At 45.0% G+C, this 25,598-nt stretch overlaps 2 protein-coding genes across 2 annotated transcripts; one reads left to right on the forward strand and one right to left on the reverse strand.

The window, feature by feature from the left end:
• Positions 1 to 771: 771 nt before the first annotated feature.
• LOC149358701 (mucolipin-3-like) lies at positions 772 to 3,045 on the reverse strand. Its single transcript, XM_089570857.1, has one exon. The coding sequence runs from the start codon at positions 2,806 to 2,808 to the stop codon at positions 931 to 933; it is 1,878 nt and encodes a 625-aa protein (XP_089426983.1). The 5' UTR covers positions 2,809 to 3,045; the 3' UTR covers positions 772 to 930.
• Positions 3,046 to 3,089: 44 nt separating this feature from the next.
• LOC149358702 (GRIP1-associated protein 1-like) lies at positions 3,090 to 24,565 on the forward strand. The gene is made up of 22 exons (XM_089570858.1): positions 3,090 to 3,230; positions 3,557 to 3,623; positions 4,305 to 4,366; positions 6,324 to 6,458; positions 8,682 to 8,835; positions 9,606 to 9,621; positions 9,719 to 9,804; positions 9,860 to 9,930; positions 10,042 to 10,121; positions 11,277 to 11,324; positions 11,432 to 11,609; positions 13,352 to 13,486; positions 15,232 to 15,327; positions 16,386 to 16,532; positions 18,176 to 18,400; positions 19,137 to 19,268; positions 19,403 to 19,505; positions 20,252 to 20,403; positions 22,733 to 22,843; positions 23,135 to 23,228; positions 23,874 to 24,037; positions 24,448 to 24,565. The coding sequence occupies exons 1-22, from the start codon at positions 3,189 to 3,191 to the stop codon at positions 24,502 to 24,504; spliced, it is 2,355 nt and encodes a 784-aa protein (XP_089426984.1). The 5' UTR covers positions 3,090 to 3,188; the 3' UTR covers positions 24,505 to 24,565.
• The last annotated feature ends 1,033 nt before the right edge of the window (positions 24,566 to 25,598 follow it).

Genomic DNA, 25,598 nt, shown 5'->3' on the forward strand with positions numbered 1-25,598 from the left:
GAGACAGGAAGAAGCCTGCTAAATTTAGCAGCCCCTGGCATCTTTTGTAGAAGGTGCAATGCACAAACGAGATAAGGTGATTTTGCAACGTGCCTTTACTATTGTATTTCTTATCAGAAAATATAAAGAACACATTGTAATCCACAAATGGGCACAAGAATTATGCTGAATGAACAGTGGTGAAGCTGCTTCTAGAAACTACAGAAAACTCGCAAGGCTGCTGGCAGAGAATGAACTTGTGAGCTAGACAACAATGCAGAAAGTGCAGGTCTCCTATCATTGCCAAGGAAGTATGTACAGGGTCCGTCAAAAGTTCCCAGGCCACAGGGTCTGCTTTCAAGCGGCGTATACTGCCACTTACGATAGCATCAAAGATATCATGGTTCTCAGAGGTGAGAATAGTACTTCTACTATCCTGTACAGAGATTTTTGGCTCCAGGGGTGTCGTAGCTGCCCAACTATAGCGCTCTAAAGCAGACCCTGCGGCCTGGGAACTTTTGGACGACCCTGTACATAACTGCTGCAATATGCAAGTGACAGCTTTTGTGCCAAAGTACAGTTCACACCACAATGTTTTGCCTTCAAGCATGAACAAAACTTTGGCTGTCTAGAAGAATGAGCAACAATGCAATACACACTGGTGCTCCACTAGATGAAGCGCCTGGAGGAACATTTACTATGTAGAATGACTCTCACTAGCATCTATAACAGCTGCAAAATGTACAGCTGTCCTGCACTGCCTAGACACTATTCACTGCTACTACTGCAATATTTGCATTCAGGCCATTTTATTACATTTGCAGAGATTCATTGGACTCCAGTAAAGGATTGTAACAGTCTTGGTGGACTACACGCAGATGAATCCCTTATCTGCTATCCTTATAATAAAAGCAATACATCTACCGACCTAAAAGCAGCTTCTTAGAAGCCTCATATGGCAGTATAGCCTCTCCTTCTAAAGCACGAGAAGCAGTCAGCAACAATACTTCTCTTGCTTCTTTTGGGAGACTGGTCATCCTCAAGGTATGCCGTACTAGTGGCCGTGTCGTTGCACTCCGCGATGAACTTTTGCAGCTCCCCGGGCTGCACACCATGTTCGTGGATTTCACGGATGGTCTCGTACGAGTCCATAATCACTGACAGGAACAAGCTGAGAACACAGTAGATAAAAAGGATCAGGAAGAGGTACAAGTAAAATCTGCTGAACCACCATATGATGCCATCGCGCTCCGACAGAATGGCAAAGGTGGCAAACATGTCGTCCCCGTTCATGAGAGCAAACAGGCACTCGGAAGTCATGCTGAGTGACCGGAACTTGATGTGGTGTGGACCTAGAACAACCCACCCACAGAAACAGAAGCCACAGTACAGAAGAAGAGCGCAGAGGAGAAAGCGCAGAATGTTCGGGAATGCCCTGCGCATTGTCAGAATGAGGATGTTGTACTTCTTGAAGAATCCCAGATAGCGCAGGACTCCAGCCCATACTAGCAGGTTTCCAGTTCCGAGCAGAGCTGAGCACAAGTTGTACTGCTGGCCGTCAAGGACACGCTGCTCCAGTTGTATCTTAAAGCAGGAGCCCAAAATGATGAGAATGTCATTGATGGCAATCATGACATACCAGAAGTCTACAAACTCCATTTCATCAGATAACGTGAGCTTCTTCTTGTAGTACCTTGCAAAGAATTTCACTGTTCGCCTTCGCAACGTTTGGGCGCGGATCAGAGACCTGACGCAGAGCAGGAGTGAGGCACCACAAATGAGAATCACAATTATATTGACAGCCTGAAGGCACGCATAGGCAATCTTGTTCGAGTCTGTGTAAAGCACGTTGGTAGTGCAGACCAATTTCTTCGAGTGCAAGTCAAGTGTTATCAACAGCTGGCCATCGTGAGCTTCGTTGTCGTAATGAATAGTGATGTTGTATCTGTAACAGTCTGGCAAGTCAAACTTACTGAGGCTCTTGAGGTACACCGTCTTTAACGTGAACTCCAAATGAACGCTTATGAGGCGCTCGAAGATGATGGTAAAGTTGTGCTTTCGGAGATAAACCTCGGAGCTGAAGTTACGCCAGTCGGGACTTCCCGCTGCGGGTCCTTCGATAGGCAAGCAGCGCCGCACAGGGTAGTTGTCAAAAATCAGAGTGTCGTTGAAGGGCCACACGTAGCCTTTGCGGTAGTAGGTCTTGCAGAGAACAAGCGGGATCAAGGCACCTGTCGGGGAGTCATAGCCGAACGAGCCAATGGCCGACGTCGTGACATTGGAGTACTGTCCAACCACATAGTCGACGTGCCTGTAGAACTCGGACTTTGTGTACACTGCGTAGGGCCCAGCGGCGGGCGGATAGTTGGCGATTTCGCGCACACTGTCCCAATCGTGGAGAAAGATGTGGTGCAAGGCGACAATCGTGTCCCTGTGTTGCTGCTGGTACGAGTAGCTGTTTGTGCCGAAAAGCACAAGCTGCACAGTGACTAGAACTATCTTGACGACCTGCATGACTAACTTCCAAGGAATGCGCTTCTTGGCTCGGTACTTGTCGATAGGGTTCATGAAAAAGAAGCGCAACCTTCTCCGCATTCGATCGCGTACGTCCGGATGAAGCTCCGCAGCCTGAGCGTCGTTCTCTTCACAGGAACTGGCTTCGCCTGCAGTGGTAGCATCCTCAGCTGAATCGTACGCCGCGGACTCTGCGTTGCTGGAAACTAACCGCTGGATGGTTGGATTTCGTGGAGTACGCACGTACACGTCGCAGTCTTGCGGAAAATGCAGGCCGCCGCCCGCAGGAGGATCTTCGGTTCCTCGCCTGTGCATGTTTCCAAGAATTCCAGCGGTCACATGAGAAGCCACATTACCGCGTGCTCCGTGGCATTACGGTAACCCACAGTCACTCCTGCCTACCGATGTGCATTATAAAGTGAAAAAGAAACGGATCGAACAAGCGAGGGTTGACAGCTGCTCATCGCACCACTCTCACTACACCCTACAAAGACCGACCTTGCATTCGCTGCTGTCTGCTGGCACTCAGCGCGCTTTGTCGCTTTGTTGCTCTTTGGGATGTCACGTGGGAGTACACGTCACGGGCTACGTTTGTTTGCGAGTTTTGGGATCCTGACAACACTTCCGGTCATGTGGCAGGTGTCTCCCCAAGCGAGCGCACCGGCAGGTGTCGCTATCTGCACAACGATGGGAACATGGCGGCTACGCTCTCCGACGACGAGTTCCAGCGTATGCAAGTAATGATGCTTTATTTTTCTCATCACGCGTTCAATGCACTGTTTAATATGGCTGATCTGCGTAGCTTATATTGAACGCAGTGAGCAGCTATGCTTTAAACTACTGGTGCGGACTGCTGCATACCGACAGCATTTTATTCGCGCAGTGTTGCATTTGTTTCGCAAATACTCCTATGCTCGCACTTGCCACCGCTCTTCTTGTCATTGCGCAGCTTTGGGAGTTTTGAAAAGCGTGAAGCACTCATTCCTGTTGAGCATTATTGCGCAGCTTGATGTCGCGCTTCGTTTTACTTATGCATTCGCACTAAAAACTTGCCTGCAAACAGACGCAGTTGCTGGATCTGCGGAGTAGGAACTACAACCTGGATGAGCATTGCAAGCGCCAAAGTCAAGGCAAGTGTTTCGCCTTCATTTGCTAGTTCCAGAACATGTCGCAGAAACTAATTCAGCGCCACTCATTTTGCATTTGCTTCACTAGTGTGGCGGCCGATAGAGCGTTGTCCTTGAAGTCTAGTAAACACCTCCATCGTGCGTAGTTTCGCCACATCTCGCTCTCGTGATGCAATGCGCACATTTGATGCTGATCGGCAAGGTACTGTGGCTGGTTATAAAATGGTGCAGTTTTCGCTTCCGAGAACGTTGTGAGGCTGCTATTCGTTAGTGCGCACTTGGTCCTTGTGGGTGTCATGTGTTGTCAGCAACGCATGAAAGACCTGACGCCCCTCTTTGCATATGCGCCTGCTGCAGCGAATTGCAGAAATCACAAGCCAAATCTGTACCGAACTGCTTTGCCCGTTTCTTCATTATTTCATTTCGGTGTCTAAGCCGTTGAGTGCCCTTGCTAAGTGACAGTTGCGTAATGCCGTCGAGCAGAGTTTACCGATTCCAAGAAGTTGCTTTCGCTTTGGAAGCGTACCCACAGTGATTCCCCACCGAGAGACTTGGCTGTCTGCTGCCTGTCATCAACATGGGTGCTGTCACAGTGGGCGCAAGTGTGTCAATGCGCAGCTTTCGTGTGCGGGAAATTCCCGGATTTTGACAGCAGGAATTTTCTTTTTTTTTGTTTTAACCCAGAGCTTGTAATACTGCGGCAGAGCTTGGATGATTACAAGAAGGAGTTGTCGAAGGCCAATTCAGTAAGTAAATCACACCTAATAGCGATCCTTTATTTCAGCTTAAGTGACTCTGTATTGAGAAGTACATATTGATGCCTGCATAAATCCATGTTGGTACCTTTGTGATCTGTCATTTATGTACTCATTTGTTAACATCTTGGAAGGGGTGAGGCAGTCAAGTAAAGGGGCCACAAAATAGGCCAGAACACAAGCAGAGTACAGCATCATAGCAGTAATGATGGTGTCAATTGGGTAATTTCAGACTACTAAAAGGAAACAAGTATTTGTCGTTCAGTTCCTTTGTTAGATGACCTACCCTGGTTCAAAGCATCCTTAGACAACTGTTTGCAACAAAGCTTGGGCGAGTAATATTTGGATATTGTTTTTCTTGAGGTAGACCTTGCTACTGGCATGGCACGTAGAGATCACAATCAACATTTAAAGGGGGTACTAAAGGGGAATGATAAGTCCTGCAAAAGTGGAAGGTTATTGTCCCAAGATTGCAAATATGTGGTTTTTACAAAAAGAGCTAAGACAGCCCACAAATTACATTGAAGTGAAAGACGGTAGTGATACCATTTGGGAACTTAAGTGACTGCATCTAGTCATGTGATTTACGTATTCACCAGCAGTGGTTGGTTCATTGCTTCCACCTGCAACCCATTGAAATAGGAAACCGGTGCAGTGAATGCTGCTGAGAAACAAGAATGCAGAGTATCGCTTGATTTGCATGCTGTCCATTCAGCTTTGTGAAGCCATCACAGGCGTCGACTTCGGAAGTGCAAGCCAAACACAAGCTTGGAAGACTGGATGTACTCTTTCTAAACAGAGGCAAACAATATCAAAGGTGGCTTAAAGGAGTATAGACACTAAATTTTGGTTTCGTGTTTTTGTTTGTCGTTATGTGCGCGATAATAGCAGACATGGATCATCATGTGGTATTTGCGCATGACCGCTAAATAATTCCTACTAATTTAATTTTTCTCTCATGCTGTTTTGGTTCCAATTTCAACAGCCCTGTGGTGTAAAAGTTTCTATAAGTCACGTGGTGAATGAAGGAACTGCGATGTAATCACTGCTTCATTTGTTGTCATTCTGGCTTTTGAGACAGGCTGGTTTTAGCATTTCAGTGAATTAAAACAGTGAAGCAGTAATTGTATTGCAGTTTTTTCGCTCTTCATGTCAGTTGTACTAAACGTCATATTCATCGTTCGGCTATTGAAACCGAAACAGCATGGGAAAAAAAAATTCAGTTATAAATAATTTAGTGGTCATAGCAATACCATGTGGTGATTCGTGTATACTTATGCCTTACGTATCTTCATGAAAAACTAAACACGGAATAAAAAATATAGTGCATCTACTCCTTTAATAGCATGGAGGGTGGCGAACTGGGCTTCATAGTAAACAGTACGGTGATGCCCTCTGTTGATAATTATAGTAACAAAAAGCGGGCCCGCTGGCTCTTGTTCCTGTCCTTTTCTCTGATTTGCCAGGGACCTCAACAGTTGCACATCCTAAAAATTATGTGACACCGCCCACATTTCACCCGGGTGCGAATAGGGAAGGAGATTAGTTATTTCATTTGCGATTTCTCATCAGTGCAGTCACCTTTTTAAACAGAAAAAAAAAAGTAATGTTACTGAAGGGCCATCTATCAGCCTAATGTAGCTTCTTGTTTTTGTTGATATTTCCCTACAGGGCCTTGAGTGCTGTGTGCACTCTTGAGCCTGCTCTCATGTCTTGTTTCTATGAATTAGGTTTTCAGTCGCAGTTTTGATGCTGTGTAGCAGTGGCAGCTTTTGTTCCAAAGTCGTAATGGATGTCAACTATATTTGTTGTACTCGCACTAAACCTGCTTAGCAAATGGGAATGCAGCGTAGTGCTAAAAATAACAGGGAATAAGTGTGTAAGCTCAATTTGTTGTTTGATTATTGATCATGTTGGTAGGCATAACGAAGTTCTCTTTTGCACCTAGGCCCTTAGCCGGAGCAAGAAAGCCAAGGAGGTTGAGAAGCTGATTGTGGACAATGAAGTGCTGCAGCGCAAATTGCAGAGCCAGGAGGATGAGTTCAGGCTGCAGAACCAGACGCTCATGCAAGAGCTCTCTTCCGTAAGTCTGGGAGTATAGTCGTTATCCTCTTGGCTTGTTCGCGGTTTGTCTTGCTTCTTTTTTCATTTTTTTCCGTTGCAACACTTGCAATATTGTCGGAGATCAAGGATGGAAACAGTGTGCAGCCTAAAGAGAAAGGTTCTTCAAGTACACCTGAAGTAAATTAATAGAATGTTTTGGCTTAGCATTATTGTATTGCTCCACCACTACCCTGTTAAGGTAACATGGTAGGTTTCTTTATTTATTTAGAAAATTCGGGCAACACAGTGTCTTGGTACTGAGGGGAAAATGCCAGAGTAAAAGTTGCCTAACTGTGCTGTAAGCACCTCTCGAATACAATAGCAAGGAACACTTCCATGCACATGCAGAAAACATTCTGATTACCATGATGTGAATGATTGTAACAAACAACTTTCACAGTTCACAGATAAAAAACACAGTGCAATGGCGCACACAGATCAGACCCATTTATAGAGCCAGTAATGAACCAAGAAAGCAAAGCAGCAGACCGACCTGTCGAACCAGATAAGCAAACAAGTGTAGATATGATAAGCAACTGATAGTGAAAGAAAAACCTTGTGTTATGCTTTTAACTTCATTAGTGCACTAGTCATGGATACGAGCAACACTGGACACAAGGACTACACCTACAGACAGGGTGCAATTTGAACGGCTAAAAAGGAAATGAAAGCACATATCATTTCCCTCATTCCCCTCAGTACCAGTCAGTGTGCTGAGGTGGCCTCTTTTCGTCTTTAGTTGATGGGCATGCACAGAAGGTCTGACTTCTCGCATGTGTAGTTTTTGCCTCCAGAGTTGTTCATACCCATGAGTAGCATACTATTGAAGTTAAACATAAAAAACCAGCTAGGCCCAGTTGCAGTTTTACTCATGTTATACATTCTTCAGAAAGTAAGTTCTCACATGCTTGTGTAAAACAAAGGGAGAGGAAGACTTGCCATTATTTCGACCAACTCGGGTTGACAGATCAAATGATTCTGAAGGGAGGGAAGTGCAGCTGGATGTGGCCAGGTGTCAGGTGGAGCAGTGAGATGATGGGGTATGCTTGGGTCTAGTGGTTGTAAGTGGTGCAGGACATACATAGTTGGGGAGCATTGGGAGAGGCTTTTGTCTAGCAGTGGATGTAACATGGCTTATGATGAGCTTGTGGTAGTGGTAATGATAATACCCGTGCTGTTACTGCTATTGGCAGTAGGTAGCTTGGCACTTGTTCTGTGCTCGTGTGATGTAAGTTATTCAATGTTTTAGGTTTTTCTTACTATGCTAACACTACGTGATGGGAACTGTTTTTGCACGCTCGGCGCACATGTGTGCAGCCAGTGCTTGATGGCAGTCTTATATGGTATCAGTGCACTACAGCACTGTGCTTATGACATTGGTGGCAGTGTAATTAAAATAGCAAGTATGTAACAGTAACAAATATGCTGACATGGTAAGCCTTTTATGAGAGCAGCAGAATCCTGTAGGTGCAGATCTGTGCTACTAAACTGTTACTACACCTGGGTGAGGTTAACTTATGTTTGGTGCTCATCTGTGAGATACAGGAGAGTTGAGGTGGTCTTTATTCCACAAACAAAAAATGGCCTAATTGAAGAATTTGCAACTTACTAGCTTCTTCGGTAGAGTTGTTCATACTTCCTTGCTGCCTGCAGTTTTAATGAAAATGCTCAGAATTTGTCTAGTATTGTAGTGCTACGAATGGAAAGATCTGGCGGTAGTTCAGGGTTCGTGCAGTACAATAACAAAATCAAATTTATCGATTTAATTCTATTTCCACTAAGTATCCAGGCAGTCGAAAATGTTTGAAATTGAAAAAAAGAGTAAATAAATACTTTCTGAGGTGCACTCTTTAGAATGCCAACCCGTTCAAATTTCCATCAGCTTCACACATGCCTTGACATCATGTCCTCATTAATTTTGGAAGCAGTAACCTGTATTGTTAAGCTGAACACCTTGCAGTGTAACTAAATTTCACAGTGCAGTTTTTCATCTTTTAGTTGTGCTGTGTAGCATGGCACTTTGAGCTGCTTTTGACCAGTTGAGTTTATGGCAGTGGTAATATAATGCAGTAGATTAAATGCATAATTTTCATAAACCCATTGTTAGCAAGATAACACATGTATGAATGAGTTCAAAAACCCTCTCATAAAACTTAGCCTCCACCTGGCACTGAAAAACAGCTTTTCTTTTGCACTTGCACAGACGGTCACAGAAAATGAAGCCCTGGAGAGGAAGTTGGAGGAACTGCAAGGCATACGGCCACCCAAGAGGAGTCCCGAGCCCTGTGACCAAAAGTCTCTCGATGAAATTCGCCGCCTGCAGGCAGAAAACCTGGCCTTGCAGAAATCACTTGCAGGTACGGAGAGGATGGGTGCGGTTGGCATTGGGAAGGGAAGCTGTAGACTCCCGCCCATGACTCATGCTTCTGTGTTGCCATGAATAACACACAGTATGGTATATATTCAAAGGCGCACTGGGGGCAAATTGAAGTTAGCCTATATTGATAAATTACTGTGCTCTAATGACCAAGAGACTACTCTTCCTGAAAATGGAGCTTTTATAAACTAGAAAAAAGTAAAAAAAAAAATAGCGTACAGATATTACCTCCTCCAGCACTTTTCGCAAGCAAATTGCAGCGCATCTACATAGATTTTTTGTATTGGTCCCTGAGGCTAGGCTACTCTGCCATTAAATTTCATGCACTGATCACGAGGTACCCTTCGCTCTTAATGTGAAGAGTTTGAATTGAGTGGCAGTAAAATTTATAAATCAGATTTTCTGAGCAATAAATGTGTTTTGCTGCCGGACAAACATTGACTTAGTCAGAAAAAGCTGTAGAATCGATTTTGACTGAATGAAAATTGTAGAGTTGCCCCTTTAAGGTTTGTGTTTTGTTAGCAAAGTGCATAATTTACTTAAATCTGTGAGCTCTGTGCACTATGTGGGCGTTTGGCACATATGTAAACTAATCTTTCACCTTCCAGAGAATTGCGTTGAAATCACTGTGGAACAGAATCTGATTTCTCAGTTCTCAGTATTTTCTTTGCTTTGCTTTCTTTTGTTGCAATTGCGCATCGCTTGTTGGCTGCTGAAATCCACCTCTTTTGTCCCTTTCCTCTCTTGCAGAGCTTCATGGAAGCACGTGAGTATTGTTCTTTTGACCGCTGCCTACGTCCTTGATGTTGGCAGTGTCACTGACACTTCGAAAATGACAATACCCCCATTCTTGGACATTGCAGCAATGGGCTTCTGCCTGCGCTCGATCACCCCCTCATGGTTGACGGTGAAGATGGCCTCTCTGAAGCCGTTGACCAGAAGGCCCTGGGTGAGTCTTTTTAGGTTGAAAGCCGAGCTTCTCTCACTTTCCTCTGCTCTTTCAGATGCAAAGCTACGGCTCAACATTGAGATAGAAGAGAAGAACATGCTTAGAAAGCACTTGTCCGAATTGGAGGTGGGTCCACTGTGGGGTGTTTTTCTCTTGTCTGTAGCTAGCAGTTAGTGTTGTGGTATATTGTAAAGCCTTTTCTCTCTCCACAATATTTTTGTCTTTCTCTCAACCCAGGAGAAGCTGAAGGAAATGACAGAAAACTTCGAAGATGAAAAAGAAAAGCTGCAAGAAAAGCTAAAGCGCAAGCATGAAAGGTAAAAAGTTAGCACCTTTGAGAGCATTTTCTTGAGTGTAGCTATCTTGCATATTACGTAGAGTGCCCATTATATGGAATGTGGTATGTATTGAAAGGTTGTGGCCTTCAGTGCATTGAGCACTGTGGTGAAATGCACATGTGTTGAGAGAGCTCAAAAATCTGCTAGTCGACCATGCAACTATGATTTGAAACCGTCATTGGGTGGAAACTAATACCTAGTAGCATGCCATCACACTGCACCAGATACACCTGGGACCGTGCGCTTTAAGTACCATGTTTTATTCATTGGTGATGATGTGCACTCATGTTTGGTAATACATAGCATTCTGCTGTGCTCTGCTTTGGGACAAGTATGAGACAGTGTGGGTACTCATGCATAATCCTTAGTGCCAAAACTTTGGGGTTCCAAATGTGCAGCCTGATGCAGTGAAATCTAGCCAATCTCTTTGCAGTATTTTACAGCAAATAAATTTCCACCCCAATTTACTTTTAGCAGATTTTCAGTAGTAGACTCATCGCGATTTGTTAGAGTCTTATTAAGAAGGAACTAATATAAACAAGCTAACACATCAAAAGCTGGTAGTCCGTCATCACAGCAGTCATTTTTTCCACCCTGTGTTTGGCTCATGATAGCCTTAGTTGCTTATGCACGATAAATCCAAAAGCGTACACACTTTGTGCCTCAATATCAGAGGTGTGGTTTAGTTCATCTCAATTGGACTAGCTTTCTGGTATTTGATGGCCTTTCCCTAACCTTTTCCCTAATACTGCTAGCATATTATTCTGAAAGGTCATTAAAATGACCTGCTGTTGTGGTAAGTTTGTGCGCCATGAAAGGCAAGCTAAGCTGTAATTTGTCATATTTACGTTGAGTGCTCGCCAACACACCAAACAGTGGTATCACAGTGATGGTGACTATTTTTAGCTTCATTAGTTAGAGCCATCTTGGAATCAAGGATGTAGAGATCAAAATATTATAGTATGGGAAGCTTTTTTATAGCAGTTGCTCCTGCAGCCACAATAGTTTTGAAACTTGGCATCTACAGCAATTAGCAAGGTTACGATTCAAGAAATATATGGTTTGAGAAAAGGTTGTACAAATCTCTTCGATATCTCAGAGTGACACACTGCCTTCTTTTTTCTTTCTCTGCAGCTTTCTGCAAATCCAGCAGGAAAAGGACAAGGTACTTGCAGAGAGCAAGTGAGTGCCAAAGTCTAGGCTTCTGTGATCATTGCAGCCGGATGAAATTACATCTTCCCTAAGCCACTGACTTGAGGCGTTGATCTTGGCTGGGGTGGGTATCGCAGGAAAGCCTTGGAGGTGATGCAGATCACCAAGGACCAGGAGATCCAGCAGCTGAAGGAGATGACCCAGCGCCTCCAGAGCCAGCTGAACAGTGCCCTGGTTTCGCAGCAGGACCACCAGACGGTCAGCACTAGTACCATCCAACAGCTTGAGGAGACCATCACCGAGCTTCAGACCAAGGTGCGTAGTATGGGCCGGTCTTGAGGGACATGAGAACGCCCACGTGTACTTTATTCATGCTGAGGGCACATGTGAGAAACAGTTTCAAGAGAATGCTTTGTTCCTTACTGGGAGAAAGAGCTTGAATGTATGTAGTACTGCTATTACTAATAATAATAATTTGAGGAAAGGAAGTGCACTACAACTTCCTCCGAAAAGAAAGGTAGGGAGCCATGCCAGGAGGAGGGGTGAAGGAGGGAGAGAAAGAAGGAAAAGAGAGAGTGGTGCCATAGTTGAGGGCTTCGAATACTTCGGTCCTCTGGTCATCTGGGGTTGATTAATGTGTGCTTGTGATTGGCATCACACAGCACACAGGTGTCTTATGCATTTTATCCAATTCTGAGCCCTTGGTGTCTGCAGGTGAATGCTGTAAAGGCTGTGCTAGGTGGACACCTAAACCATGCTGTGAGGGAAGTGATAAAGTAGGCAGGGAGTGAAATGATGGAGAGAGGAAGAGGAGTGGGGGCTCTGGCTTAAACTAAATTTTGACCTCCTGGGTTTTTTTGAAAGCCAGCTGCAACGAAGTTATTTGTACTGTCAAACTTATCTTGGTACTATGGCAAGGGAGAGTGCTGAAAATAAGAGATTAAATTCGTAATAGAAGTGAATGGATCATGAATCACTCGCAAAAATCTTCGTTTTTCAAAGAAACTACAGAAAGGGTGGCCATTATCATGTGCCAGAAATGGCACATAGAGAAGAACACTTCAAACCTGTCAGCCCCATAGCTGCAGTGGTTTGGTGATTCACTGCTGCCCGTAGAAACTGCAGCAAGTGGTTGCGTTCAGTAAGTGTTAAGTTAGTGATGTGAGTGCTGATCACACAGATTTGCTGCACTGTGAAGGTACATCCGGAACAGGAAGCATTTGTTTTCTGTCGTTCGCTTTTGTCCTGTCGCTGATGGAAGATGGTACAGCTTTTGTGAAAATTTTGTTTTTTTGTTGGAATTGCCGCAGCGATGTGGACTTTTAGTTCATTCTGACAAAATCGGGCAAGGACGCCACGATATAGAAAACTGATTGCCGCATGTCATACATCATTAGCTCTTTGCTCTGTTTCGAAGACGTGTAGGTGTGAGCATGTATGCTTTCAATGGCTACACTGCATTCTGGCATTGCGCTGGTGCCTAAAATTTTGAAAATTTAACCACAATAGCAGTCCTAGGACTGCCGTTTGTAGGACTGCCGTTAGCCTTCAACCTTCCATTCCACGCCGCCTGTGATCCATTCATTGCCCATGATTAGTTTTGTGAAGCACCCAGCGCATTACGAGGGCTTTAATGTGCTCCGACGTCTCACAGCACATTGGCGACTTTTTCATTTTGCCTCCATTGAAGTGAGGCCACTGCAGCTGGGATTCGATCCCTTAACATTGTGCTCGGAGCTGAATGCTCTAACCGCTGAGGTACTGTGGCGAGTACATAGAACAAGCAGCATTTTAGAAAAGTTTCTGAATGGTCTAGGTCCATTACATGTCACATAACCTTAGTTTAGATTTCACGTCTGTACTACTGCCCTCTGGGCTCTATCTATATTTCTGTATGAGGTAATCTGGACAACAAAGAAGCAGGTTTGAAACCCTGGATTATTTTGTCTTTGGGATTAGTTGTATTTTTTTTTGTGTGTGTGATACTTTGGCCTGTCTGTACTGTGTCTTTGGGAGATGTTTACAGAAAGTTCCTGTGCTCCTTCCTTCTCTTCCAGCTAAACAACACCTCCCCGGAACTTCTGCAACAAACCCTTGCTGAAAAGGCGTCCTTAGAGATGCTCGTTAGAGAAACCACGGAGAAGTGCGAACAGGCTGAGGCTCAGACACAGAACCTTCTGAAAATGAATGAGGTTAGTCGTCTCTGTAGTTCGTGCTTTTTTGGGCATGTGTGGCTTTGAGTAACGCTGAATTTTAGCAGTTTTGTCAGAAATGGATTGTGGCTTATTCTTACTTTGTGATACAAACCTGTTGTTCGAGTATGGCCTTTGAGCAGAGCAGGTGGGTGACTTGAGGCCTTGACCTTGTTGCAGCACAGTGCTTGTACAACGGGCTCTTATAGTTCAAACTTCAAGGGATGAGAAATTTTTGTTTGATTTATCAGAAGAGCACCTTAATATGATTTGAAACTAAATGCAGTTTGCATTATGAATATCAGTGCATACAAATAGCACTTTGGATTCATTTCTCTATGCAAATATATTACTACATGCTTTAGCGCAACATAAAAGATGGATGAAAAGAAGTGATATGTTTACTCAGGTGTGGTTGAAAAAAGTTATAAATAGTGCGCTGGTATCCAGATAGAGTGAAACCACGTTAAGACCTTAAGGGACTGAAAAAAAATAGCTGTACAGCTGCAAAAAAAAAAAAAAAGAAACTTTCAGAAGCAGTTTCTCACCACAGAAAATTTAATTTGTGTAGAAATAGGCAATGGTCGTCTGCTTTTAAATAAAAACTGCGCTGAAATAACCATTTTTGGCTTTGCTGTGATGGGTGTACTACATGCACACTGTTAGGAATATCAAATGAGAACTGCTCCGAAATAATAAGGCCTACCGCGGCCTTCTTCACAGGTGCGATGCAATAGCAGTGGAGCTTCCTTACATGCAGCTGTGTCCAAGGTTTACCACACAATGAACAGCTCATGATGAGTGCGCATAATCGACGCACAGGGCCTTGGCGATGGAAACAGTGGGAGCACATATTTGTGCTGGAATGGCGAGACACCTTCCAAAAAGAAAAAAAAAGACCAGCGATGTGCCAAACAGCATCCATCCGAACAGTGTGCAGCTGAGCTTGGTTCGCTGAAACGCGGCTGACAGCCGCAATTGTCGCAGGCTGTTTGCAAAACTGCGTACGCTGTGACTCGTACGCTGCGTACGCTGTGAAACTGCGTACGCTGTGACTCTGATCGACAAGGTCCCCCTTTGGACTGCGTCTGTGTTAACTGGTTGGAGGGGCTGAATTTTTACACAGCGGTTTAAACCTGGCGTGTCTGACCTTGGTTGGTGTCCTTTAGTGCACCGGGAGTGTTTGAGTAAGACATAAACTTCGAATGAACCAGTTTTAAGAAAAATCACGTTACGAAACTTTGAATTGCATTGAAAATACAGCCAGCCAGCCAAAATTTAAATTTGTTTGAGTTAACTGGAAGTACAAATTATCCGTGTTTGAATTATCGTGAGTCTACTGTAGTTTATGACATGTTTGATCACATCACAGCTTTTGGTCAACCTAGTTCGTAGGATTTAAGTTATCTTTTTCCTTCCGTTGGACAAACTCACTAGCTTGTTCACAAAGAATTAAATGTTGGTTTTAAGTTATCTTTTTCCTTCCGATGGACAAACTCACTAGCTTGTTCAGAAAGAATTAAATGTTGGTTGTCATTGTCTTCACTCATCACTATATCCATAAATGTTGATGGAACCAAAACGAAAGTTCAAATAAACTGGAGGTCCAACTTAAGCGAGTTCGACATAACAAGAGTTCTCTCTTTTGCAGTGAATCGAGGTAATAACAACAGTTTCAGTGTCTACGCAGAAGTTTATTGCATGTTTGGAGGTGACATAATCGTGAGTTTCGTTTCGTTTTGCAGGAGATGAGCTCCAAGATAACTGCCATGCAAAATACGATTGATGGTTTGGAAGATGCATCGCGAAGTAGTGCCATTGCAGCCTCTGAGGCCAATAAGGTGAGAAAGCAGTGGCAGCTTTGTATGCTTTCAAGCTCAGCACTTTTCACTCACTGTCACTTTTGAAATCAGGGAGTAATTACTCACTAGCATCCACCGAGGTGCATCCACTCTTTCAGAGAGTGTTGGGCTGATCTAAACAGAGCTTTAAATCTTATATGCTCTGTGAGCAAAAAATAATGAGGAGTAGGAGTACAAAGCTGAAACTGAGATGTTATTCTGGTGAAAAAAAAGTAGATGCTCGTTACAGTGGTAGCAGAAAGAAACTAAAAATGGAAAAATGGGAAATCCGTGTGGGATCATCTGCTGTGTGTGTTCACGCGTGCATGATTGTGTGTGCTTAAGGGCGCGTTCACACTTGTCCAAAAATCCGCGAGTGAAGCGGATTCGCTCGCCACAAAAACTAGGACCTGTTCTCATCTGTTGACGCCCGGGCGAGGCAGAACCACCGTGCCGCTGCTCTTGCTCGCTTTTCCATACCACGTCGCTGCTGGCGGCATACACAGATATAGTGAGAAAAGAGCATAAATTTACGCTGTCAGCGTACCGTAAGCGTATTCATGCTTACGTACGTTAAACGCAGCGCGTTCCCACTTTTAGTTCAGCGTACGCTAGCACAGATGCAAAAATAAACTCAGCCTATAGTGGCGCCATCTGGTGGTCAGGACGGGAACCATTACTGTCAACAAACCGACTTTCCTCTTGAGCCTAGAAGTGGCAGCATCGTCACTCCGAATAAAAAAAAAACAAATTGATCACTTATACGTTTTCTTAGAGGCGAGGTGAGACGAAGCGAAAGACCGGTGCCTCATTTATGGCCAGTGAACGCACTGAAAAAAGCAGCAACAACGAGAATTCAGTCCGAAATGAGTGGTCCGGCTTCGAAGGGCGGCGCCATGTTTGTCGCCGCGCGGCGGAAATCGGTCTGGACCGATTGGCCTTGCTGCGCTACTTTTCGCCTCGCTCGGTGTCAAAAGCGGCCAAATCCGTTTCGCTCGGCGGATTTTTAGGCAAATGTGAACACGCCATAAGAGTGTGCATGTGGTATTGTTGTGCAGGTGGCGGAGAAGCGCAAGGCCCTGGTAGAAGAGATGGGCGCCCACCTGCTAGAGGAGGAGGCCAAGCACCGGAAGGCCATGCAAGACCTTGAGCTCGGCTTCCAGGAGAAGCTAAAGCAGCTCAACGAGGCACTGCTGGCCGAGCAGGTCTCTTTTCCCTCTGTGTACATTTCTGGCATTCCTTATGCACACTCTACGCACATCCATCTTGAACCCTTTCAGACACTACGGGCCATTTATATTTAAAGGGAACTTTTTTGCGAATCACCCACTGTTGACTTACTTTAGGCATTCGCACAGTTGTGTAAAAGGCATGGTGGTGGTTGTGAAATTGTGATGGGCTTCTGATGAGTGGACGAAGTAGGCACTCGAGAAGCCATACGGTCAGTTATCCTTCTTTTTGTACTAGTAGGTAGCATGAGAAATCAAGAATGAAGTGACACAATGCAGTTGGTCTGTATGACTACAGTAAAGCATGTGCTGCCAAGCTCTCTATTTGAGAGACAGTCTTACTGCATTCATTAGCCGACGTAAAAAAACAGTCCAGCTATGATATGAATATTGCTGAATTTCTCTGGATCAATCAGATTGCATCTAGTCCTAGTATGCCCTTAGAAAATGTGGAGTTGACTATTTACAGTCTAATACGATTTGGTGGTTGTCACTGTTGTTAAGGCTGAACAGGCTGAATTTTTCCTGCTGCGATGCTACCTTTTTTTTCAGTATAGAATAGAACTTAGTTAATTAAAAGCTTGTCAGACTGAGTAAAATATTCTAATTCAGTGGTTTTTTTAATTGTCTGAAAATGGAGCAAAAAAAAAAGGCAAATGCAAAACATTGTTCAGCCACATGCAACACTTGGAGCTGCTACCACTGCACTCTACAAAGCTGCTGTTGACCATTTAATGATTAACACTTCCTTCAGAGGTAGCTCGTTTGAACTTGTCAAGGTTGCCGCGTCATCGCTGACCACCTCAAAACCAGTCACGCTGGTTTTGACAACCGGTGAATGTGGTCGTGAATCTCTCTCGATTTAACTCTGGAATTGGCTAATCTCTCTGTTGCTCACTGCTGCATTTGTACTCGAATGATCTTTGTGTGTGCAAAGGAAGCAGCCTAGTTCAGATGCTTAGTGGCATGGTGCAGCTCTGAGGAGCATGCGCTGAAGTTCTTTCGATAGGCAAGTAGAGGTCAGTTGAAAAGGAGCGATGAGAAGAGTGCGTGCAGTCCATCACCAATCCATGGCGGCTGACATGGTGTATTCTATACCGATGAGGTTGGCGCGGCTTGCAGTTTGCACGAAATAGATGTATTTAGTTGTTTTCTTGCAAAACTAAGTTGTATTACAGAGCTTTACTCTTATTCGGTTAAGTCTAAACTGGTCACCATCAAATCACATCAGACTACACAACGCACGTTTTCACCGCTGCGGTGGCTCAGTGGTTATGGTGCTTAGTTGCTGGCCCATAAGACACGGGTTCGAACTTGGTCGCGACGGTTGAATTTCTTTGGAGGCGCAATTCTAGAGGCCCGTGTACTGTGCGATGTCAATGCATGTTAAAGAACCCCAGGTGGCCAAAATTTCCGGAGCCCTTCACTACGGCGTCCCTCATAGCCTGAGTCGCTTTGGGACATTAAACCCCATTAACTAAACCAACGTTAGGCACATTTTGTGTACAATTGTGCTCACTTTGTATACAGTCGTGCACGCAATAGTGCCTGAAAGGGTGAAGTTGGCAGTGGATGAGGATAACTGAGTAATGGAGCCTTCTTGTGCTTGTGGCCTGCAGGAGCGGTCGGCCAAGGCGGCCGAGAATGAAGCTGCGCTGGCAATGTACAAGCGGCTGCTGCCCTCGCTCAGGGAGGAAGTGGTGCAGCTGCGCGCAGAAGCCCAGGCGCAGGTGGATGAGCTGCAGGCAGCCATCGAGGCATCCCGCAAGGAGCTGGACGAGTGCCGTACACGCCTGTCCCAGGACTACGGCCGTCTCAAGGGGCAGCTGGACGATGCCATCAAGGTGCGGAGGAGGAGGGCTCTGAAGCTGCATTTGCACCGAGCAGATGGTTGTGCTTGTTGTAGCCCCACCTTGCTGATTAATGCATGGCCAATGCATATATGGTGGGTGGTCGAATGGAAAGGGCAGGAACTAGTGCAGCACTGTTTTCATTTTGTGTCTTTTCTGTTCATTTTGTTGGCACTGCAGTCGGAAAAGTGACTTGTTTGTACATAGTGTTTCTGAAGCATGTAAAGTCTTTTATAGGTACAAACCGTTTGGCTTGTTGCTATTTCATGCTTAGAAACATAAGTGCCACTTAGGCATAGAGAGAGAGGCTGTAAATATAGTGCTGCACGAAACTGGAATGTTCATTCCAGGTGTAGCCCTATTTATGCTTGGGCGAACATTAAATAAAGGATGTGACGGTTCCACTCAATATGCATCCTTCTGCCAAATAAAGGGAAGGTGCTTTTTCTTCTTTCATGTACAGAAGATGCGCTTATTGAATGATTAGTCAGGCTTATCAAAGCCAGTTCACAGGAGCAATTACTAGTTAGGCATGTCACTGCCGTGTTTCAATTTGTGTTGAAATTTCTCTGCGATGACTTACCGGTCTTGTGTAATTTTTGGAACCACAACAAAAATTTCAACATGCTACAATTTAAAACTAAGCCTTTTCTGCACTGGAGTATTTTACAAGCAATCATCAGAAAGGTTTTGTGCGAGCTCTTGATGCATATTTGCTTTGCTCCTTCAGGATCTGACCATCCAGCTGGAGATCTCGAACACACAGAAGTGTGAGTTTGAGGACGAAGTGAAAAGGCTGAAGCAGGAAATTAAAGATGGTGTGGAGGAACGCAAAATTCAAGACAAGAAAGGTCTGTCAATGGTTAGTACTGGCTGACTTGACGTCCTGTGCTCTTGCTGAGTTTGTTTTCTGCCAGTTGGCCTTTGTCCACTTGGCAGAAAAGCATCCATAGGGCCCCGATTTGATTGTCATGAAAGTCTTCCTTCCTGCATCAGGTGAAAGAGCTCAAGCGGCAGCTACAAACTGAAAGGAGGAGGGCTGACAAGCTGCAGGAGAGATTGCAGGAAATCCTCAATGATTCCAGCCTAGGACGATCGGGTGAGTTTTCGCAAATGCTCAGCATGTAGCCCATATCATTGTGAGGTCTCGGTCTACTCTTTGCATGCAGTCAGACTGTATGAACAAAAGTCTCTGTACTGTAACAAAAGTGTCAGATTGTATGAACAAAAAAGTCGCCGCAAGGCTTTAGTCAGGTTGGCTTCATTGCTTGACAATGATGTGGCGTGGTAAATGAGTACCTTCAAGCACACCACATGTTCACCTTGTAACGTGGTTTCACAGCGCTAGTGCTACTAGAAGGTGCCCAAGACTGTGCAGCTGATCCGTATCCGGGTACGGAAAGTGGTCAAAGGGCGCCATTAGGAGAAGCGTCACTAGCAGGGGTGTGGCACATAGTTCAATAATGGGGAATGGTGAAATTGGAGTTCGATATACTGCACGACTTTCCTATAATTTTACACAAGATTTTCAAGGGGATAATTTGTGTGTTTGATATAGGCAATGATACGAAATATTTTAGTTCAACATATTGGGTCTTGACTGTGTACGTGCACTGACCCTGGAATAATTGAGTATTTTAGGTATGTAGGAAGTCTTTGAATTATCTGAACATTCAAAAGTGAGTATTTTAGGTCTGCAGGAAGTCTGTGAATTAGCTGAACATTCAAAAGCCCAGTTTGTTTCTATATGCTAGCTGCAAATAGCTTCCATTGCAAGATTATCTCTTGTCTTTACAATTGCTAATAGCCTGTGCTGTCTTCTGCTTCTGTGTTTTGCTTGCGCAGACGACCTGTTCCAGCCAATTAGCTGTGAGGAGCGGCAGCGAGGGGACTCGAGCAGCATCGGCTCATGGAGCTATGTTTCTGGCAACAATGAGAACTCCAAGGACAGTACCAACAACAACAGCAATGGAGCGGTGTCTCTGAATGGTGAACAGGTAGGTTGCGTGCTGCAACAAGGTCGTATGATTGGGGGAAACCTGCCCTTGGCACTCGTGTGAGCAGACTGCTTGGTGACGTTGCATGAAGGCAGCCATCAGCGGGCTTTCATGCACTTGTGACGGTTGGTGGCAGGTAAAAAAAAAGCTTCCATGTGTGTTTCTTTGCTGTGAGAATCGTGGCGGAAACTTGGTACACCTCAAAGGGTGACTGTTGGGAAACTGAATTGCATTCCGTGGAGCACTTTCAATATGGTTTCTGAATAATGTATAAAACAGCATTAAAAGAGCCCAAAACAGGAGACTGAGACCTGGCTGCTCAACTGGAGGCGCTGCCTGCTTGAAGTAGCAGTAACAAACATTGTTGGTAAAAGTCTGGTGCAAAAACAAGCCTGATGCTTTGTCATTTGGCGAATGGGAACCCATTATCATAAGGTAAGCAGTAATGCTTTCGATGAAGTGAAACAGCTGGTTAGTTGATAGAAGTCATGCCAGGTGAGGTGCTGAAATGGGCAGCTGTAAAATTGATTTCCGATGAAGAAGATAGCTGTGTGACTGTGAAATTTGGCAAATTGATCTCCACAGAAAGGAGAACCTACATTCGAAGTTTTGCTAAAATATGAGAACCTTGGCAAACCCCTCCAGTTTGCTTTTTGAAGTGTCTGCATGTGCTTGAATACCTTAGGGAAATGCATCATGAAGTCAATTGTCTGGGGACAGCTTTGCCTTTCCAGCCTTGAGATGCTGCCAGCATGCAGAAGGTTCCATGTTTCTTGAAGTGTCTGTGGTGATGTCATGTCATGCGAGGGGAGCAGAGCTTCCCTTCTCTTTGTTGTCAGTGTGGTTGTGCTGCCAGAGCTGGTACTTGCGCGCTCGTTTGTGTTCAGAGAAAACTTTCGTCTATGCCATCTCCAGAAGCATGAAAAAAATTTGCTAGATGATCTGACATCTATGCGACAATTCTGCTAAAGTAGTTGGATTTTGCTTTTGATGGTTACTTCGATGCTTTTACTCTAAGCCCAGGCTTCAAACATGTGGTGAAATTTTTTAGGAGGGTGAAGGCAGGCAGAGGTGGGTCAAGGGTGGTGGTGATTGGGTGGACAGCCACCTAGCTAGAGGGTTGGGGTGTGGAGGTGGGTGTTGGGTGGTGTTTTTGGAGGGTGGAGGTTGCACTTTCTGAGGCTACAGGTAGACGCTGGCTTTTTTTGCATTGTGATGTTAGTATACTGATTTAGCAGCAAAAAAGACATTGAAAAAGAAAAAAGGCATTCTCAAATCACTGCATTTATGAGTCGTCAGGATTAGGATGTTCCTGGCTCCAATCGCCTTGTTTTTTTCACTCTTTGGCCAAATGCCTTTGTGCCATAAAAAGCCATTATCACCATTATCAGAATGGCCCTGGCTGCTGTCTGTGCTCAATTTAAACGCGACTTTTGAAGTAATGCATGCACATTGTCATGAACACTCTTGAACGTGGTCGACTCACCGGTGGGTGACTGCAGTCGTTCATGAGAAGCCTAGTCATGTTTACTGAGTGTGTTCTAGATAACTCACTTCTCTCGGTCAGTAGAACATTGTGGAACCTTGCTGTGGTGTGAATAGAGAGAGAACACTGTTTAAAAAAAAAATGTAACAGAAGTATTACTTGAAAAAGGCCCTGAAAAATTTGTGATGAAAAAATTGTAAAAAATTATTGTGTAAGTTAAGCTCCTGCTAAAGATTTGGCGAAAGCCGTCGTTGGTCACAAATCTCACGCGGAGGCAGCTGCTTAGCAATGACGCTTCCTATACTCTCACTGCTGCACGGCCTTTGTAGCACGAGCTTCATCTGAGATGACGGTTCGAGGTCCGCTGCTTTTGGCAAAGAAGCTCTGTGCGTGCAGAAATTTGCATAGTTTGTTGGTTGACACACTCCGGGCCCGGAAGGTGCCTTCTTTAGAACACCCTTCGATAGGTGCACCTCCATGGTGCACCTATTCTGTGGACTTCATCCATGCGAAGACCCAAGGTGGGCTCCGTATAACGGCTATCACCGTAAACTTGTTCTATGGACTTCCTCCATGCAAAAACCCAAGGTGGGCTCCGTATAACGGCTGTCACCGTAAAAGAAACGACAGCACATGCTGCTGTATGCACCCTGTGGCTAAGGCATGCAGCACCTTTGGTGCTGTTTTTAGTGTTGTGTTATCGAAAAGTGGGAAGGTGTACTTTATGTTGGTTGGGACATCCGTGTGTGTACTTGTAAATGAGCAGTTGATGCAGTGGAAATTCTTTGCATCCTTTGTTTGTGTTTTTGTGGATGGATGATCAGGCCATCTTCTTTGTACCAGGCACCTCCTCCTCCGAGCAAGGCGTCCCCTGGCCTTCTGGAGCAGGAGAACAACGACCTGGTGAGCCGGCTGGCAGCCCTGCAAGAGGAGAAGTGGATCATGGAGGAGAAGGTTTGTGGGAACGCTCGCTGCTAACCATGTGGTCCACCAGCGTCTTTCGTTTGCTCACTTCTTCGCTTCATTCAGACGTGTGGTGTTATTGTGACCCTTTTTTAGCACATGATCTGCTCGCAGCATAGTTAGGCACCAAGGTTGGTGAAATGGGCTCACGGAATTTGGTCAAGTTGATGAGACTCTCCCAGTGTTGCCGTTACGTTGCAAGGATGTGCAGAGATTTTATTGGCCATCTGTACGAGCCTCCTGAATCTTTTTTTTGTTTCTGTTTTGTGTGTTCATTTTCAGATTAACCACCTGGAGGTGAGCAATTCTTCCATGGCCGATGACTTGGTCAACAAGACGGCCATCATCCAGTACTATTGCATGGACAGTAAGTATGGTAGGTGCTGTGTTTATAGCCCTCGTTCACTGCTCAGCTACGCTACACTAAAGAGAGTTGTAAAACTCATATTTTTGCTTATTCTGTATCTTTAAGAATGTTGGTGCGTTGCTACTTATGCCATGACTGAGGCCTCTCTTATTCTTCTGAACTTGTCCAAGTGGTCAGGGAAATTGCAGAGACTATAGTTTAAGTAGGAACTGCGGCTGTGCTTAGATAAGTTGAACCTGCTTTTTTTTTTTCTATGAATGGCACCTGTCATAAAACACGGCCTAACGTGGCATGTCCTATCGCATAATATACGTCTCTGTTCGCAGTGCATGTAAGAGCAGGGATGAACCTAGGATTAGTGAATTCTGAAAGCACAATTAAAGAAAATGGTCAAGAAAGCAGGATGGGACAAGCGCTACTTGCAACTGGGTTTATTCAGAAACGTCTACGGTGAACAGCCTGCCTGCGTAGTCGCGGTCTGCGTTTTGTTCCCTGAAGTAAATGCAGTCAGAGTGCCGTTTCTTTTCCGCTGCTGCTGCCAATGATGTGCTTTGTTAGGAAGCGACCTTCCTTCATAAAAATTTGCATTGCCATGACCCAAGTACCTTCTGAGCTGCTGCCTCACTGGCCCCCTTCCCTTTTGCAATTTCGCAGAGCCTGCTTCGGGCAGTCACCACCCATCGTCCACTGAGAAGCTCACTGTCAAGCGACTGGTGGACTTCATCAAGGACAAGGGAGATGAGAACCTCAAGGAAATCAACCGGCGCATGCAGCGGATGCTCGAGGAGACGCTCACGAAGAACATGCACCTGCAGAAGGCAAGTTTGTCTTATTTATTCATTTGTTCGGGTACCCGCAGCGCCCTTTGTTTGCGTCGTTGGAGTGGGAAGGGGAACAAGAGGGAAGATATGAAAAGCGAGCCCTCAAAGAGAGGCGTGATGGGAAAGCCAGCAAACTACAGACACTTGCTGCACAAGTGTGATGCCACCAGTGCCTACAGCCATTGCTGCATCTCTAGTTGCATTGCCATAACTTTGGCTTCTCTTATTTTTTTTTTCAGTCTCTTTTGTTCTGCATTAAATTTTATTGTGCAGACTTCCTGAAAGTAACTTTTCTCACCTGCCAACTGATGTGACTTGTTCTGCTAGTGCTGTAATTGCTGTAATTGAGACATTGTAGTTCCGGGCTCATGTTAAGTGACAGTGTTCTCTGGTTTTTCTTTTGGCAGGACTTGGAGGTTATCTCCCAAGAGTTGCACAAGCTGAGGCAAGCCAGCGAGCTGTAGAATGCCTTATCAGCCACCCCAGCTGTTGTCGTCATGGCCATAAATCAAAACAGTGACCTTATACATAGTGTGAATGGTTTTTGTAAATAGGTTTTGTACACAAGTTTGCTGTTCAGTGGGAAGCAGAATACATGTCTTCCTATTGTATTTTTTTTGTCATGTGCACAAAGTAAATAAGATATTGTTTCTTCCTTTAGGGAGCAGGGAGAGAGATGTTTGTTCTCTAGGCTTAACTTCAAGTACCATGTATAATTAATGCTAGCATGAGCACATGCTCCAGGTAGAGCAGCTCCCTCTTAATGGTGATGTAAACTCTGAATCAGGTCGTGCTTTAATAATGCAGAATAACACAGTGCTTCAGGCTTCAGCATTCCGTGCAATTAGGAACTTTTCTTTTTTGAAACAGCATGTGGTGTTGGTTGTAGTGCACTGCACGGGCTCGGGCCGGCCCGAAAGCCCGGGCCCAGCCCGGCCCACGGGCCGGGCCGGGACATGATCTGTTTTGCCGGGCCTGGGCCGGGCCCGGGCCTGAAGTTGCGGGCCCGGGCCGGGCTCGGGCTTAAAGCTGCGGACCCGAGCAAGGCTTGGGTCCGTACAGAAACGTCTGGTGTCCGACTATTCATTCACTATTGCAGAATGAAGTACAAAACTGCGGCATTGGAGCAGCGACACGGATGAGTTATGGCTTATAGTACGCGCTGAGAAAAAAAAACTAAGCTTTTTTCATTGACTTATTTATTTCCTTATTTCCACTCCGCGGTGGCTTAGTGTCATTACTGAGCCGGGGAACTAGGGTTTGCTCCTATCCTCGGCGGCCGCGTTTCTATTTAGGCGGCAAGCATGACAGTCATGTACTTTGTAGTATCATTACTAGTTGAAGAAACCCAGGTGGTCGAAATGATCCGGAGGCCTCTGCTTCAGTATCTCTCACAGGATGACTCCCCTTGGGCCCTTAAGCCCCCAAAACGTAGCTTTTATTCTATAGCTATATTTTTCTCATGTGAGAAAATTCACAAACTAAAGCGCATTTGGTTTTCTTTTTGATCAGCTGACCGGAACGTCTCGTAAATGAAATAGCCACAAAAGCTCGCGAG

This window comes from Amblyomma mixtum, chromosome 2, assembly GCF_055824585.1.
Source record: "Amblyomma mixtum isolate Tamu chromosome 2, ASM5582458v1, whole genome shotgun sequence".
NCBI classification, from domain to species: domain Eukaryota; kingdom Metazoa; phylum Arthropoda; class Arachnida; order Ixodida; family Ixodidae; genus Amblyomma; species Amblyomma mixtum.

Coding starts and splice junctions, on each gene's coding strand:
- LOC149358701 (XM_089570857.1), bottom strand. CDS start 2,808: ATGCACAGGCGAGGAACCGAAGATCCTCCTGCGGGCGGCGGCCTGCAT.
- LOC149358702 (XM_089570858.1), top strand. CDS start 3,189: ATGGCGGCTACGCTCTCCGACGACGAGTTCCAGCGTATGCAA. Junction 19,269..19,402: donor ACAAGAAAGGTCTGTCAATG/GTTAGTACTGGC, acceptor TTCCTGCATCAG/GTGAAAGAGCTCAAGCGGCA. Junction 19,506..20,251: donor TTCCAGCCTAGGACGATCGG/GTGAGTTTTCGC, acceptor TTGCTTGCGCAG/ACGACCTGTTCCAGCCAATT.